Below are 15,013 nucleotides of genomic sequence, written 5' to 3' on the forward strand. Positions count from 1 at the left end.
TTATCTAATTAATAATATGAATTACGCAGAAATGAATTTGTATAACAACCTTAAACAAATGCAACCCAAAAATGAACAAATGTATCTTTCTTCCAACTATCAAGATAAGAAACACGAGAGAAACCGAAAATTTATCGATTATTCTTAAACTACAAGGTAACAAATGACAATGTTTGCAAGAAACAAGGAACACAGAAAACCAAAACATTTTAAACGGCGGTGGAAACATCGACAGTTCCAAAAGGGGCCAGCATTAGTGAGATAGAAAGGTCATCTAAGCCTGCAATTGCGTATAAAACATCAGAATAAATGAATAGAATGTATGAGAAGCAGAAGAAGCTCAAAGACTACAATCAGAGGCATCTAAATGAGCTTACCTTGTTTGCGATGTTGTTTGAGAGCCAGTCCAGTCCTTCGTACAGTCCTTCACCTGATGTGGCACATGTGCTCTGGATATACCTGCAAAAACATATCATGTAGAGGAAATGTAAAGATCCACAAAAGAAGGGGACAACACACACACACACAAAAACAGAGAGCGAGAGAGAGTGAAGAGAATTGTTCGTCTCACCAGTGGCGCTGACGCAGGGAATGAAGGCCAAGCTTGTCTGTGATCTCAGCAGCATTCATTGCATTTGGAAGATCTTGCTTGTTAGCGAATACTAACAGCACAGCATCCCTCAACTCATCCTGCCAAATAATAAGTTAGATTTGTGATCACTGGAGTGATCACTGGAATCATAACACCAGAAACAAGAATCTTAAGTTCAAGTACCTCGTTCAACATCCTGTGCAACTCATCTCTAGCTTCAACCACACGGTCACGATCATTGCTATCAACCACAAAGATAAGTCCTTGCGTGTTTTGGAAATAATGTCTCCACAATGGTCGGATCTATGTAGAAATATAAAGCAAATAGGTCAGCTAAATAATTAAGACAAACAAAACATCCCATAAAAATGTTTTTCATTGTTCCAACAGATCTTATAAGATCTAAGTTAAACTAAAAACACAAGGCTCAATTACGACCATGCAAATTATCCGTATCTCATATAAGGACATTTAGCATTCGTTCTCCCCTTTCACAGAACTGCACACACATTGATGTTATCAAGATACTTAATTGGTGATGGAATATACGAGACAATAACAATCCCGCCCATATAATAAACCATTCTCTATCATAAATAAAACATATTGGAAAGTCCAAACTTTGCAATTAATATTAACATTTTTTAATAAAAGCAAATCCTTGTTACCTTGTCCTGGCCACCAACATCCCAAACAGTGAAGCTGATGTTCTTGTATTCAACGGTCTCAACATTGAAACCTACACGATTATAATATATAACAGTTAGTCAAATCCTTCTTTGAAACGAAATTCGTTAGGTTAAAAAATAAAATAAAACATATAAGGCAAAAAGGAAACGACCTACCGATGGTGGGAATGGTAGTAACAATTTCTCCCAACTTCAGCTTGTAAAGAATGGTGGTTTTACCAGCAGCATCAAGACCAACCATCAGTATACGCATCTCCTTTTTGGCAAAAAGTCGGCTGAATAGCTTTGTGAAAGACAGTCCCATTTTTCACGTCTGCCAAAAACACCAAAATCCACATATCAATTTCCAATGATCATCAATATAATCTGAAAATTCAAGATCAGAGCAGATCCGACGGCCAGAATTCGGGAGCAACATAAGTTCGTTCGAGGAACTATTGCAAATCAAACAGGACGGAATTGGACAGATTCAACATATAACAAGTCTAAATTCGATCTACTGCAACATGAAATCAATTTGAAAAAAATGTAGATCGACGAACATTAACGAACTTACGACGCTTCCAATACTCAGATCAAATGAAACCATACAACGAATTTGAAGATTCAAAAGATTTTCACAAACTTTCGAGTCAAAATTAAAGCTAAAATTAGAAGAAATTTAAAATAAAAACTATTGAGAGAAAATTAGAGAAAAATTAATTGAGAAATGAAATCTTTAGAGAAAGAGAAAGTGAGCAAACTTGCCTGAGAAAAATCGCAGCGTTTAGTACGAGTAGTTGAACTTGAACGAAGATCTAATCAAAGGATTTAAGCAGATTTAGGTTTTTATATATCCAAACAGGATCTTAGCTTGACGGAACGTCGTCAATTTTTTCTTTGATATTTGGTAGAAATTTGCTTTTTTTCTGATAGTTAGCTTGGCCTTATTACGACGCCGTTATGACGGTCCCCATATGCATGCGTTGTACATCGTAGCCACATCAAAGAGGAAATTGGCTTTCCTAGAGGGATTGATCATTTTTTTTTTCATTAATAGCTTCTAACTCTCAATCATTTTATATTAAATATTTATATATTTAGTATTTATAGTGTTTTTTACCCAAGACTTTAAGGGACAATAACAAATTTTTTAAATATAATAAATATGTATTTTTATTTTACTTTTACATTTTTGAATAATCTAAAATATTACAATATAGTATATGTTTATAATTTTTTAATTATTAAGAACGTCTACGCACCCATAAATATAACTGTTTGAACTCATAATAATTGAAAATTAATAATTCTCCTTTTAATAATTATTTCAATGAGTTCAATTTTTACATATTTTACATTTTAAATAGACACATATTTTATAATTAATTGAATTTAAACCGATTGAATTAAATTTTATAATCATAACCATATAAATGTATTACTCGTGATTATAATTATAACCTTATAGATTAGTATGGTTCTTATATTTTTATTAGTATGGTTCTAATTTTAATCATAGGAAATGTGACGTTGGTTTAGAAGTTCGTTTAAATATTTAAACATTTTTGTACAAATTAATTTATTTCAGTTCTTAAATATTTAAAGAGTAACAATATAACCTGAATTAATGCTTGATCAACCTTCAGTCCAAAACTCAAATATACAAACCCAATCCATTTCATTTTTAATGTCTAACCCCTAAATTGTACATTTCCCAACCCAAAATTAATTTATACTCAATAATCCAGCCCAAAACAAGAACACTTAAATAATGATGTAAATTCCTTTCTAAATTCAAGCTAAATAATAAGCGGAAAAATAGAATATTCAAATCAAGTTCTAATAAATTAAAATTACGTTGAACCTCACTTATACTCATCTCTAATATGACATAGTTCCAAACATGTTTCTAGAAGTTATTAGAACATGATTAAAATAGTGAAAGTTGTGTTTCTGAAGTGTCAAGTAAACTGCGTAGTGGGTGAGCCACCTCAACTATTCGCACCAACATCCTAGTTTCCCTGCAATTAATAAGCTTGTTGTGACGTCCCATTGATTCTCACCTCTCTTGTTTCATTCCAATTAATATCCATTTCCTTTATTAGTTAGGGCTGATACCAGTCGTTTAGCTGCTAAAAATGGCCGAGACCAAAGGGGTACTTATCACTGCGGTTTACAGAGTGAATCTCCATTGCCGGCAATGCGCATGCGATATAAGAAAGCCTCTCGTCAGGACTCAAGGTACGTACATAATCAAGGTTGTGATGTTGATGATGAATCATTAATGGTGAAATGTGCAGTTGTGATATTGTTCGTAAGATTCATGCAGGGGTTCATGGTGTGGAGCTTGATATCGAGAAAAATGAAGTCAAGGTAACAGGTGGTATTGATGTGATTAAAATCCACAAGATGATAGAGAAAGTGAGCAAGAAGAAGGTGGAGATTGTGTCGCCTCAGATCAAGATCACAGACAAGGAGAAAGCTGCTGCAACACCCAAGGAAATAAAAAAGGTAATCAATGATCATGCATACTAAACATATTATAAAACTTGTTCATCTCCTTTGTAAATTTTAACTTTGTTGCAATTCTTTCGGGTCTCTAATCCCTCAGAGTTTCCCCTAAAATATTTCAAGATTAATTCACTCGAAAATAATTTCATCATTCTCTCCGCTTGATTATAATCCCTCAACATGATCGATGTCAATCGCATCACCAACTAAATCTAATATTTAACAGCTAAGTCTACTCATTTATCGCCCATCAATAACCATCAACCCTAGTACCGACATCAATCTCTTTATTATTATATGGTGTTAGGGACATATATACCGCACAAACAAAGTTGAAGGGGAGGATCTTAAACCCCACACTTCTCCAATCCTTTTCTCAATCCTTTCCGGACAACCATAACAGTTCTACGTCGATCCAAAAAAGTTTTACAGCCTAAAACCGCCACTTTCCTACTTAACCATCAACCAAACTCGTCTTTAAATGTTCGGCTGCCGGGTTTAGGGTTAGAACCATGTTTTGTATCGACACATTTCAGGCCACACCCACTATTCATCATCTTCTTCAATCAATTTTCTCTCTTCTTCATACCAACACCGATTGGGTTCTCTATCTAATCTAATGAGAATGAACAGCTTAAAACCATCACTTTCCTACTCACACCATCGACAAAACTTGTTTAAATGTTTGGCAGCCGGGTTTGGATCAGACCTATATTTCGTATTAACACATTTCATGCTTGTTCAATCCCAATCAGAAATAAACTATGAATCTTAAGCATTCTATTTAAGAGTATCTTACATTGCATATATGAAGCACAGCCAGTGGTACGCACAACATCAATGAAGGTCCATCTACACTGTGAAAAGTGTGAGCATGACCTACGGAACAAGTTATTGAAGCACAAAGGTACAATACCAACTCACTCTGCAACACTCTTAATTCTATATATTAATCTCAATGATATGTAAAAGAAAAATAAATGCAGATATTTACAGTGTGAAGAGTGATATCAAAGCACAGACACTAACCGTGGAAGGAACAATGGAGTCCCAAAAGCTGTTATTATACATTAAAAAGAAAGTGCAGAAACATGTTGAGATTATAAGCTCAACACCAGTGGAGGTAAAGGAAGAGAAGAAGAAGGAGATTGTGAAAGTTGAAGTCACAAAGGAAGAGGTCATAGCAGTAGTGGAAGAAAAGAAGATTGTGAAAAGCACAGGCCCCGATGCTCCATATTTTGTTCACTACGTTTATGCTCCCCAATTGTTTAGTGACGAAAACCCCCATGCTTGTTCTATCATGTAAATGAACCTTTGCCTACAATACTTATTCATACTCAAAAGATATTAAAAGATCAACATATTTAACATTGTCAAATTTAAATTTTTTCACGTATGATCTGTGTATCCTTCTTTGTGATCTCGTTTCTTTAATCTTCATTTACTAGTAACAAAAACAAATAATTTGCACCATAAATAGACTTTAAAAAACAGAACTCTTAATTGATTATTCATTACAACATAAGTGATGTGGAAGTGGGAACATTATCTATGTATGAAATCCTTGTTTATTAATAGTTCATACAGTCCACACACCTCACAGGAAGATTGTTGAAATACAAGCATACTTAAAAGAGACGATGCTCATTTAGTCAAACATTATTCAGTTTTTCAGTTGGAAACCCAAACAAGTGTATCTCTAATAAGGAAATGACAAATGGTGTCGGTTCTAGGCTTAACTTTAAGAACTTGAAATGCCAAATGCTTTGGGTTCCAACTCGACGTATCTTCATGGAAGACAACCAAAGCACTGGCTTTCGTTCCATCTCTGCTTACCAATGGAACTTTATACACAATTGTTTTATCGATTGAATGGCACATAAACACTGCACTTGGATACACGATCTCATGACAAACAACCTCGTTTTCTCCCATGTTTTCCATTCCCTTGTCGATAGAAAACATCGGGTTTTTTGTCTCTTACGAAAGCACTCTCGATAGAAGACAGATCTGTTTCCCAAGGTTTACGACACTTAAATCTATGAACTCGAATGATGTGGCACAAAACACTTTTTTGTTCTCCTTCGACGGCCGCCCTTTCAAATCTATGATGCTTTCGTTCACAATGTTGGCTTCACTTGTTTGAGGTTTTAACGAGAAGTTGTTCAAAGTTTCAGGTAATTTGTCACTTGTAAATCGTGTTACCTTGGCGACTAGGTTAGGAAGAAAAGCAGTTTTGTCACTTGTTCTTATGAGCCTTGGTAAATTCACCAGCTTACCGGTTCGTAGATCCTTTTGGAAGAAGTAAGTAGTTTCATCCTCTAAAGAGATTGTTTCCCCTACATTTGGTTTCCAAATATATTAAGCATGCATAAACCCTAGTTTTCAATAGATGAAACATGAAAGGTAAAATGATGAAATATAAATTTACTTTTGAATTCCTTGGAGGGGTCGTCGTGTCCAGGTCCACCACCATAACCTCCCCGCTCATAGGTTGGAGCAGTGAATTTGGTTGATGGGTATTTATGATCTTTGTGTACTGAAATACGTTGAAAAGATGTTAGAAACCCTAAACTCACAAATCAATACGATGTTGATGGGATGTTGTTCTCCTTAGAGAATTAGGGTTTGAGTCACTACATTTGCAGAGATATGTAAGTTGTTAATAAGCTAAAAGAAATTTCTAAACAGATATTATTTTTTAATCAATTCAGGCTAAAAAAATATGTTGAAAAGATGCTACAAATCAGATGGTGGCAAAATGTCTTTCAAGGCCTTTGGCATTGGATTGTTCGGGAACACTGATTTCCAGTAAACTTCCTCAGGCACAGCACCATGGCTCCCTCCAAATATGATCTGAACATATACTTGGAGTAAAGTAAAGACGAGAAGGAAACGAAATGCCATTGAAAGCAGAATGAAGAAGAAGAAGAAGATGATATGAAAATGGAGCACAGAGGTACATATATTAATACCCCCATGCATGTACGCTAAGACCCCCATTCGTGGTAATTGTCGCAATTGATTAGCATAGAATTGATTTCCTTTTGTTTAAATTTGTTGTTCGAGAGAGAAAAACAAAGTATTGACTTCTCTTGCTTCTTTGTTTTTGCATAAGATGTCTTTTAACATTGCCGATTTTACAGTTGACTTTTGAGACAATGGTTGGATCAGTTTAGTTGGCATCAACAATGATGAATTCAATATCTTTTGAAATACGTTGTACATATGCTAATTCATATGAATCGGGCACACTGCAAATTCTCCTGATTTCACCTTGTGCTCCATTGAGAACGTCAAAGGTACCATATGCAACGTTAGCTATGGATGGACATAGAATTTCATATCATTGGACAAACTTCTAAAATTTTAGGAGAGAATGAACTTATAAACTTCTATAGGTGAAAACAAATTATCAATAAAAAAATATCTATAATATATAATAATTTAAAATTTTCAAGGACTGTCTCTGATATTGCCATGCAAACTTTTTAACCCACCCTATCTTGACTTTCAGTCTTTCATTGTTCAACACCATTCTTGATGTCAATGAATTGTCTGTCAATGTCTGGTTGGAAGTGAGTAAACCGCGACGACACCTCAATTTTCTGTAGTACTTGTTGTCAAGCCGTTTTGGACTGATAATGTCAAGTGGTACAATAGTCGTTAAATCTCTTCCGGTCTCTGGTGACGAAGATGGATCCAAAGAGACGGATCATGTGCATGAGTGGCATTAAAAGAGTAGAGGCGGTTCGAGAACGAAGAGCAATAAGGGCCCCCGATAATGTCACCATCTCATCAACTGACATTACATGACTTTCCCGATAAATTGTTTTAAGAGAGAAAATCGTTTTCAAATGCGCATGACTTCCCCGAATACACTTAAATTACATGGCGAATTTATTGATTAAAAAAGATAAAGAAAATTGTCTACGTTAAAGGAATACTTCCCCAAAGACAGCAGCGGATGTAGCCTGTTCTTAAGGTGGACACATATCAATCCTGAAATCTGAATTTTTTCGATTAATTAATAATTTTATCGTATAGTAGTGATGATGAAATTTTATTACATACAAGTGCTTGTTGCCAATGCTTCAACCAGAAGCCGTGCTTTCAATATTACAGCTATTTGCTACACAAGTTTTGGGGTTCCAAAAGTAATACCAACCCCACCATCTCTACCTATAAATACCCTTCCAACATCTTCACTTTCGTATACACACTTTTCTTTTTCATTTTATAACTTCTTTCTTCTACCATGGCTGCCACGATGATTTCCTTGAGCTCAAATTTTCACATTGTCTTCCTGTTCTCATTCATGTTTAGCTGCTCACTTGTGGCTTCAGCATCTTAATTTGAAGGTGGGATTCTATACACAATTATGTCCTTCTGCAGAGATTGCCGTGAGAAGAGCTGTAAACGAAGCTGTATCGAGTAATCCCAGCGTAGCTGCTGGACTCATCCGAATGTATTTCCATGACTGCTTTGTTATGGTATGTGTTCTCATTTTCATCCTTTTTTTAAAAAATAATTTATACATTGATTCATTACTTTTTGCACATGGAATTCAGGGTTGCGATGCTTCAATCATTCTAAAATCCCTACCTGGAAACCCTCCGGTAGAGATGGAGCACCCCGCTAATAATACGAGTTTACGAGGTTTCAAGGTGATCGACGAATCCAAGGCTCGAATCGAAGCACTATGCCCGGGAACCGTGTCGTGTGCGGACATTCTTGCATTCGCTGCCCGAGATGGTTCCTACGAAGTTGGGAGGATTTACTACGATGTTCCCGCTGGAGGTCGCGATGGCCACGTCTCTTTGGGCGAAGAAGTGTCACAGAATCTTCCCCAGTCATCCTTCGGTGCACAACAACTTGCGCAAACGTTCGCAAGAAAAGGAATGTCGGTCGATGAGATGGCGACATTATCAGGGGCACACTCGATCGGCGTCTCGCATTGCTCGTCATTCGTGAACCGCCTCTACTCTTTTAACGCCACTCATACGCAAGACCCGTCTCTTGATCCTAACTGCGCTTCCTTTCTGAAAACAAGGTGTCCATCACCACCATCTGGGGCCGGAGGAGATTTAACAACCACTGTGCCACTTGACATGGTCACGCCAAATCGGCTGGACAACAAGTACTACAGTGAACTGAAACATCATCGGGGTTTACTCACCTCCGACCAGACATTAATAGACAGATCTTTGACATCGAGAATGGTGTCGAAGAATGGGAGGAACGGTGCAGGGTGGGCTAGAAAGTTTGCAAGGGCAGTGGTACATATGGGTTCCATTGATGTGCTCACTGGAGCACAAGGTGAAATCAGGAGAATTTGCAGTGTGCCCAATTGATATTTACTACATATGACTTGCCAGTTTAATCTGTTAAACATTCTTTTCATTCTTTCACATTTCAAATAATTGTTGGAGGATACCCAAAATGAAATATAAATCATTTCAATGATTGGGGATGAAAGTTCTAATTTAAAGATGAAATTGAATTATTTAAAAATTTAAAGATTAATTTAAAATAAAAAATCACAATTTAAGGATGAGTGGTGTAATTAATTTTATAAAAATCATAAAGTTATAACCCTTTAAAGATTTATAATTTATTTCTGGCCCATCAAGAAAATTTCTTGACTTCACCCTTAAAATCAAGGACGTATTCAAGATGAAATTTTAAGGAAGTAAATATAAATATATAATATTTTTTAATAGTTTAGGTAAGCCTAAGATAGTATTTGTTTAGAATTTTCTTAATCTATTGATTACGCACATACACAGTGCAACTGTAACTACTCGAATTCAGGATCTGAATAACATTCTTTTTTATCACTGAGATTACTTGATGGATTCCGATAGATTAATACTTAATTTATTTAATTTTAAAATAAATAGTCGCTAAAATGTTTAATGAATTATATATAATTAAAGATTCAATTCAATCATGTTTTGATGAAGTATATAACCAAAGATTTAATTTCTCAATTATCAAAGAAAGATTCTTCAATTAACGTAAATTAGTCATCTTAAAGTCACAAGTGAACTAAGGGGTTGTTTGTTTAACTCTGAATGGAACTATTCAACATTCAGCGTGTTTATTTCTCACTTCTGAATAATTCAGTGTTGAATGATTCAGCATCAAAGTACATTCTGAAGGATTCAGAGCAATTATCAAACAACATGTCACATTCATAGTTAATTCATACAAAGCCTCTGAATTATTCAGTATTTGAATCATTCAACGCTTAATCATTCTAAAGTAAACAAACAGCCCCTAACTCAACAAAACTCGTCAAATGCTATGAGAATTTAATGATAAATATTCCCCAAAAAAAACATAATTAAAGAAAACGTTGTCGTATTTTGCTCAGTGATGCATGCATGCATTTTAATTAATACAGCAATAATTGTTTGTGTCTGTTGGTCCTAAAGCTTGATTGAAACAACATTTGTCTTATTTTACTAACTTGGTTTTAGTGTTTTATCTTGTATGCTTCTTTTTCGTTTCATTTTTGTATTATGGAATAATTAGAAATATGAGATTTTCAAATTTTGTATGAAAAATTGAAAGAATAATTAATTATTAATCAATAAAATATAAATATACCATTAATATCTAAAAAAATATTAGTATGATGAATCGAAATAGATTTGGATTAGTCATTTGTAAACATAAAATGACTTTGTAAAATTTGGGACACTGCATAAACTCAGTTTGAACCTAGCCTAACTCACTATATATATATGGTAACACCTAACTCACTATATTAAACCTTATAAATTACTAATTAATAAATTAAATAAAATATTTTAAACCTAATTATAAATAGAAACATTAAGGACAATTTTCTCCTACGTAACCGGATATAAAAAGTTAGTAATATAAAAAAAGATAAATTATAAATTTCATCACTTAATTTTTTTTCTCATTCCAATCTTAGTTAATTTATCATTAGATATTTATTGGCGTTGTTATTAGGTATTTTTCTTTTATAAATTACAAAATGACCCCTAAACTTTTTTTTGTGTGTGAAAATGTTAAATTCCTTTTGATTTTTCAACGATGAAAACATCTTCTTCCTAATCTTAATAGTAGGGAGGTGAAGGAAGAAGTAAGCTATATATCTTAATTCTATGTTGATCAAATGATGGATATTATAGTTTAAAGTAATTTAGGGTTTTATGAGTTTTAGGTTTGAGATTGACTTTTACGAGTTTTAAAATGATTTTGGAGAAATATATATTGACAAAGTGGTAGGAGACAATAAGAAGAGTTTATATGTATCTTTAGTGGTTAAAGGAGATGCAAGAAAATAATAATTGTAGCACGAGCGTGAATAGAGATGAAACTGTTAAATTTTCATTTGTAGAGGAAGAAAATAAATTAAAGAAGAAAAAAGAAAATGATGTGGATAACACGTGAAAATCACTTCAATAAAAAAAATCCATATTAGCACATGTGGCTGCGAAGTCATCCTTCATTTATGATTTAACACCAAAAAATAATAATTACAGCACCTACATGATTAAAATATTAATAATCCATCTTTTGAGTAAGTAAATAAAACTAAAAAGAAAAAAGAAAATGATATGGGAGACGTTACATGGCTTTCATGTCAATAAAAAGTTCATATCAGTACATGTGGTTGACATCTCATCATTTCATCTAAGATTTAACAATAGAATGATAAAAATGAGCAAATAAAAATTCAGTGAATAAAATTATTTTTTTTTATTTTAGTGACTAAAATAAGAATAATAAAAAGTTGGATAGTGATATTTGTAACTTACCCTTTAAAACTGTAGTCAACCTTGATAAGACCCCTTGACCACTGCCGTGTCATGAAACAACCTTAAAATGGACAAGCGTTGAAATAAAAGTAGGCAGCCAGCTAGTGAGCCAACAACTCTTTATTTAAATGAGAAAATAATCTTAGTGATTAAAAATGTCTTATAATATACGAATTTATCAATTTTTTTGGATTTGCCAAAATGACCAACAAATTCGCAATGAGATCTTAAATTCGCAACGCGAATTCTAATTTTGTAACTCAGTTTCCAATTTCGCAACGCGAATCTGTAAATCACAACACATAAGTCAAATTCGCAATGCGAAAGTCAAATATTTTTACGCGAAACACAATATTAATTTTGCACCACAAATGTAAACAGTATTATCGCAAATCATCTCTAACCTAAAACCCTAAATCACAACTCAGCCCCATCTCCATCTCTCACTCTCAACGGCGACATTCGTCCCCATCTCCGACGAAATCCGTCTATCTCCATCTCTCAGAGCAACCCTCACAACCATTCACGGTCAGAAATGGAAAATCAACCACCGAGTGTTAGTTTTTTTAATCTATTATTTTTTTTTGAAATTTTTGTATTATTATTAGATTTTTCTTATATTGATGATAAATTTACTAGCAATTTCAATATATATAGATTAACTATTTCATTGATATTGCTTAGTAAATTCATTCGGTTGCTGTCAATACTGCTAAAATGCTTAGTATTTGTCTTTGTTTTTTTTTTGTTGAAGAAACCCTAAATCGCAACACCAAAATCGCAACGCGATTTTAGTTTCACGTTGCGAATTTAAGTTTCAGAAACTTCTTTTATTCTACAAATTGAAACTTGAATGAATTGCATTACTTCAACCAAACAACAAAGACAAATACTAACTTCACAGTGTTGCTAATTTAAGTTTCAAGAATAAACTACTACTCTTTATGTTGTCCTTGAACCTGCACTAAACCTATATGTTGTCCTTTTAAATATTTATATAAGTGCTTACTTCTGGAATGTTATCTGATGCATTTTGTGAACTATGATGGAATAATGACTTGGTTGAATATCGTGCTAGTTTGAAACATATTTGGCTTTGTTTTCACTGTTTAATATCATGTCTGTTTATAGTGTATAATAAGAAGTTTTTGATATATCTATATGTATGTTTATTGTTTTTGTAGAAATTTTTTTCGGCTGCATTGACCTTAAGGAATAAATTAAGCCTAGCCACTAAAATTGCGTCGACGCTTACACCTCTACAAAGAAAATTGTTTGAGGATATTTGCTTCGGGCCATGGCTGAAAGTGCAACATACGGGTGGAGATGCTATGTTGACACATTTGTTTCTTCAGACCATGACTAACGATCTACCCGAGGGGATACAACGTGATGATGAGGAGATATGGTTTCATTTTCCTCTGGCACATACTAGTTTTGGGCGGGAGGAGTTTTGCTTAATCATTGGTCTACGCTTCGGACACGATGATGTAGGTCGGTACACTAGTCATATCGCCCGCCCTTCATAGTTATCTCGGGTTTTTCCTGAGCTGGCAAAGTCGAAGACGAGTTTACACGTCGACGACTTGAAGAGATTATTTGATAAAGATGGTTTTACTCGGATGGATGACCTTGATGTTGTCCGAGTATGCCATGTATTACTTTTGTATGCCGGCTTTTTAGGCAAAGAGGGCAGACAACCTATCTCCGAGGACTTAATATTATTGGTAGAGGACTTAAATGCATGGAACATGTTTCCGTGGGGTTCATATCTATGGAAAGCTACCTGGAAAAAGTTGTCGTCTTCCTTTGAGGACCGAAAAAGTTTGCGGGGCGATGGTTCTAAATACACTTTGACAGGCTTTACTAGGGCTTATAAGGTAAGAATTTCTATATAATATTTCCAAAATTATAATTAATTATTTAACAATTACTAATGTTTGTGTATTATATTGTTTGTAGATTTGGATATTTGAGGCTTTCCCTAGCATTCGAACATATGCGATAAAAATATCAAATGATATTCCTAGGGCTATTACCTGGAAGAGGATCCGCATGTTGGATTGGGAAGAGTTACTCCCATATACAACGATAAATGATGTAAGTTAACACACAAATAGTACCATATATAAACAAGTTATTACTAGTATAAGTTTAACTTTGTTTGAGCTTTTATATTGTTAGGAGGCCAACTATCAATTATAGAGGCTGACACCCACAGAGGTTGAGCTTGCCACTGATTGGTGGTGCGCTAGTAAGCGGTTTTTTGATGAGACGGATGATGAGCACCCCCTACTTCGAGAGCCATCACCTGATCGGGCCGATTCTACAGCTCGACACCCAGAGCCATCACCTGATCGAGCCTCTTCTCCACCTCCACCATCACCTATTCCATCACATCATCGAGTCTCTTCTCCACCATCGCCTCATGATAGGCGACCGGCAAATAGGCCACGACATTTATCTCCCTGTTCTCCACCTCCACGGGATGAGTTAGGGGAATTTCGTGATGAGGTCGGTGCTTTGCGTCATGAGGTAGGTACTTTACGTGAAGATAATGATGTATGGCGTGATGAGGTTTGATCTTTACGTGGTGAGGTGGATTTTCTACGCGATGACAATGGTGCGCTACGCGGTGAGGTATCTACTTTACGTGATGAGGTTGCCGCTCTACGCGAGATTGTTTTATTGTTGCAGAATGAGGTTCATACTTTAAGCAATGAGGTAAATTTGTTTAATACTATACTAAAAATGCAAATAACCTTTTTTCGGCATTATTTATTTATTTTTTTTACTGATTTATGTATTAATTTATTTTCAGCGGCCCGATAAGGTAGATGCTTTACGTCGGGTTTTTCTTGCACGACGGGGTTTACGCATCATACGTCGTGCACGTGCCATTACGTCTCCGTTCACCCCACTAGTGCCAAGACTCCGTAAGAATAAGCCTGATGCACCTATCATCATTCAAGAGGCATCTCCTATCGTTCAAGAGGACCTTCTCATCATCGAAGAAGCCCCTCCCACCGTTCAAGATGCCCCTGTCATCGTTCAAGAGGTCATGCCCGCCGTTCAAGAGCCCAATTCACATGGCGTCATAAGTCGGCATATTGATAAACCCCCTCTCGTTCCCGATGTGATGGATGCGAGTTGGCTTTCGTATGTGCTACCGGCCAGTACCATTCATCAGGAGGAGAGGGAAACACTACCGGAAACAATATGGATAATACCCTTTGGGCAAAGACCGCAGTTGATTTTTATCTACATGAGCGGAGCAAGTGGTGTTATTCTGACCTACGCCAAATCGATGATGCTTTTCATTTGTTTCTTGATCAGTGTTGGTGGGGTATTTTATTATGGGTTGAAGATAATGGCTATCTCGAAGGGGTGGTAAGTCTTATATTATTCTTATATTTCATTTTGATTAATTTTTTTTTAAT

General features: G+C 35.1%; 2 protein-coding genes and 1 pseudogene across 2 annotated transcripts; 2 read left to right on the forward strand and 1 right to left on the reverse strand.

Moving 5' to 3' along the window:
- Nucleotides 1-59: 59 nt before the first annotated feature.
- Nucleotides 60-1,600, reverse strand: LOC120189080 (ADP-ribosylation factor). Its single transcript, XM_039192414.1, has 6 exons — nt 1,438-1,600; nt 1,261-1,331; nt 776-895; nt 572-690; nt 378-459; nt 60-280 (listed from the first exon to the last, which is right to left on the reverse strand). The coding sequence occupies exons 1-6, from the start codon at nt 1,583-1,585 to the stop codon at nt 275-277; spliced, it is 546 nt and encodes a 181-aa protein (XP_039048345.1). The 5' UTR covers nt 1,586-1,600; the 3' UTR covers nt 60-274.
- A 1,781-nt stretch (nt 1,601-3,381) lies between these two features.
- LOC120188833 (heavy metal-associated isoprenylated plant protein 4) lies at nt 3,382-5,080 on the forward strand. Its single transcript, XM_039192222.1, has 4 exons — nt 3,382-3,504; nt 3,593-3,774; nt 4,594-4,681; nt 4,761-5,080. Exons 1-4 carry the CDS (start codon nt 3,402-3,404, stop codon nt 5,078-5,080), a joined length of 693 nt encoding a protein of 230 aa, XP_039048153.1. The 5' UTR covers nt 3,382-3,401.
- Nucleotides 5,081-8,044: 2,964 nt separating this feature from the next.
- LOC120188799 lies at nt 8,045-9,242 on the forward strand (annotated as a pseudogene).
- The last annotated feature ends 5,771 nt before the right edge of the window (nt 9,243-15,013 follow it).

Source organism: Hibiscus syriacus, unplaced genomic scaffold (genome assembly GCF_006381635.1).
Source record: "Hibiscus syriacus cultivar Baekdansim isolate YM2019G1 unplaced genomic scaffold, ASM638163v2 tig00116951_pilon, whole genome shotgun sequence".
Lineage (NCBI taxonomy): Eukaryota > Viridiplantae > Streptophyta > Magnoliopsida > Malvales > Malvaceae > Hibiscus > Hibiscus syriacus.

Excerpts from the sequence above, each read along its gene's own strand:
- LOC120189080 (XM_039192414.1), bottom strand. The coding sequence starts at position 1,585 with ATGGGACTGTCTTTCACAAAGCTATTCAGCCGACTTTTTGCCAAAAAG. Across the intron at positions 896-1,260 it reads ATGTTGGTGGCCAGGACAAG|ATCCGACCATTGTGGAGACA; the intron begins GTAACAAGGATT and ends ATTTCTACATAG. Across the intron at positions 460-571 it reads TCCCTGCGTCAGCGCCACTG|GTATATCCAGAGCACATGTG; the intron begins GTGAGACGAACA and ends ATGTTTTTGCAG.
- LOC120188833 (XM_039192222.1), top strand. The coding sequence starts at position 3,402 with ATGGCCGAGACCAAAGGGGTACTTATCACTGCGGTTTACAGAGTGAAT. Across the intron at positions 3,505-3,592 it reads GCCTCTCGTCAGGACTCAAG|GGGTTCATGGTGTGGAGCTT; the intron begins GTACGTACATAA and ends AGATTCATGCAG. Across the intron at positions 4,682-4,760 it reads CAAGTTATTGAAGCACAAAG|ATATTTACAGTGTGAAGAGT; the intron begins GTACAATACCAA and ends AAATAAATGCAG.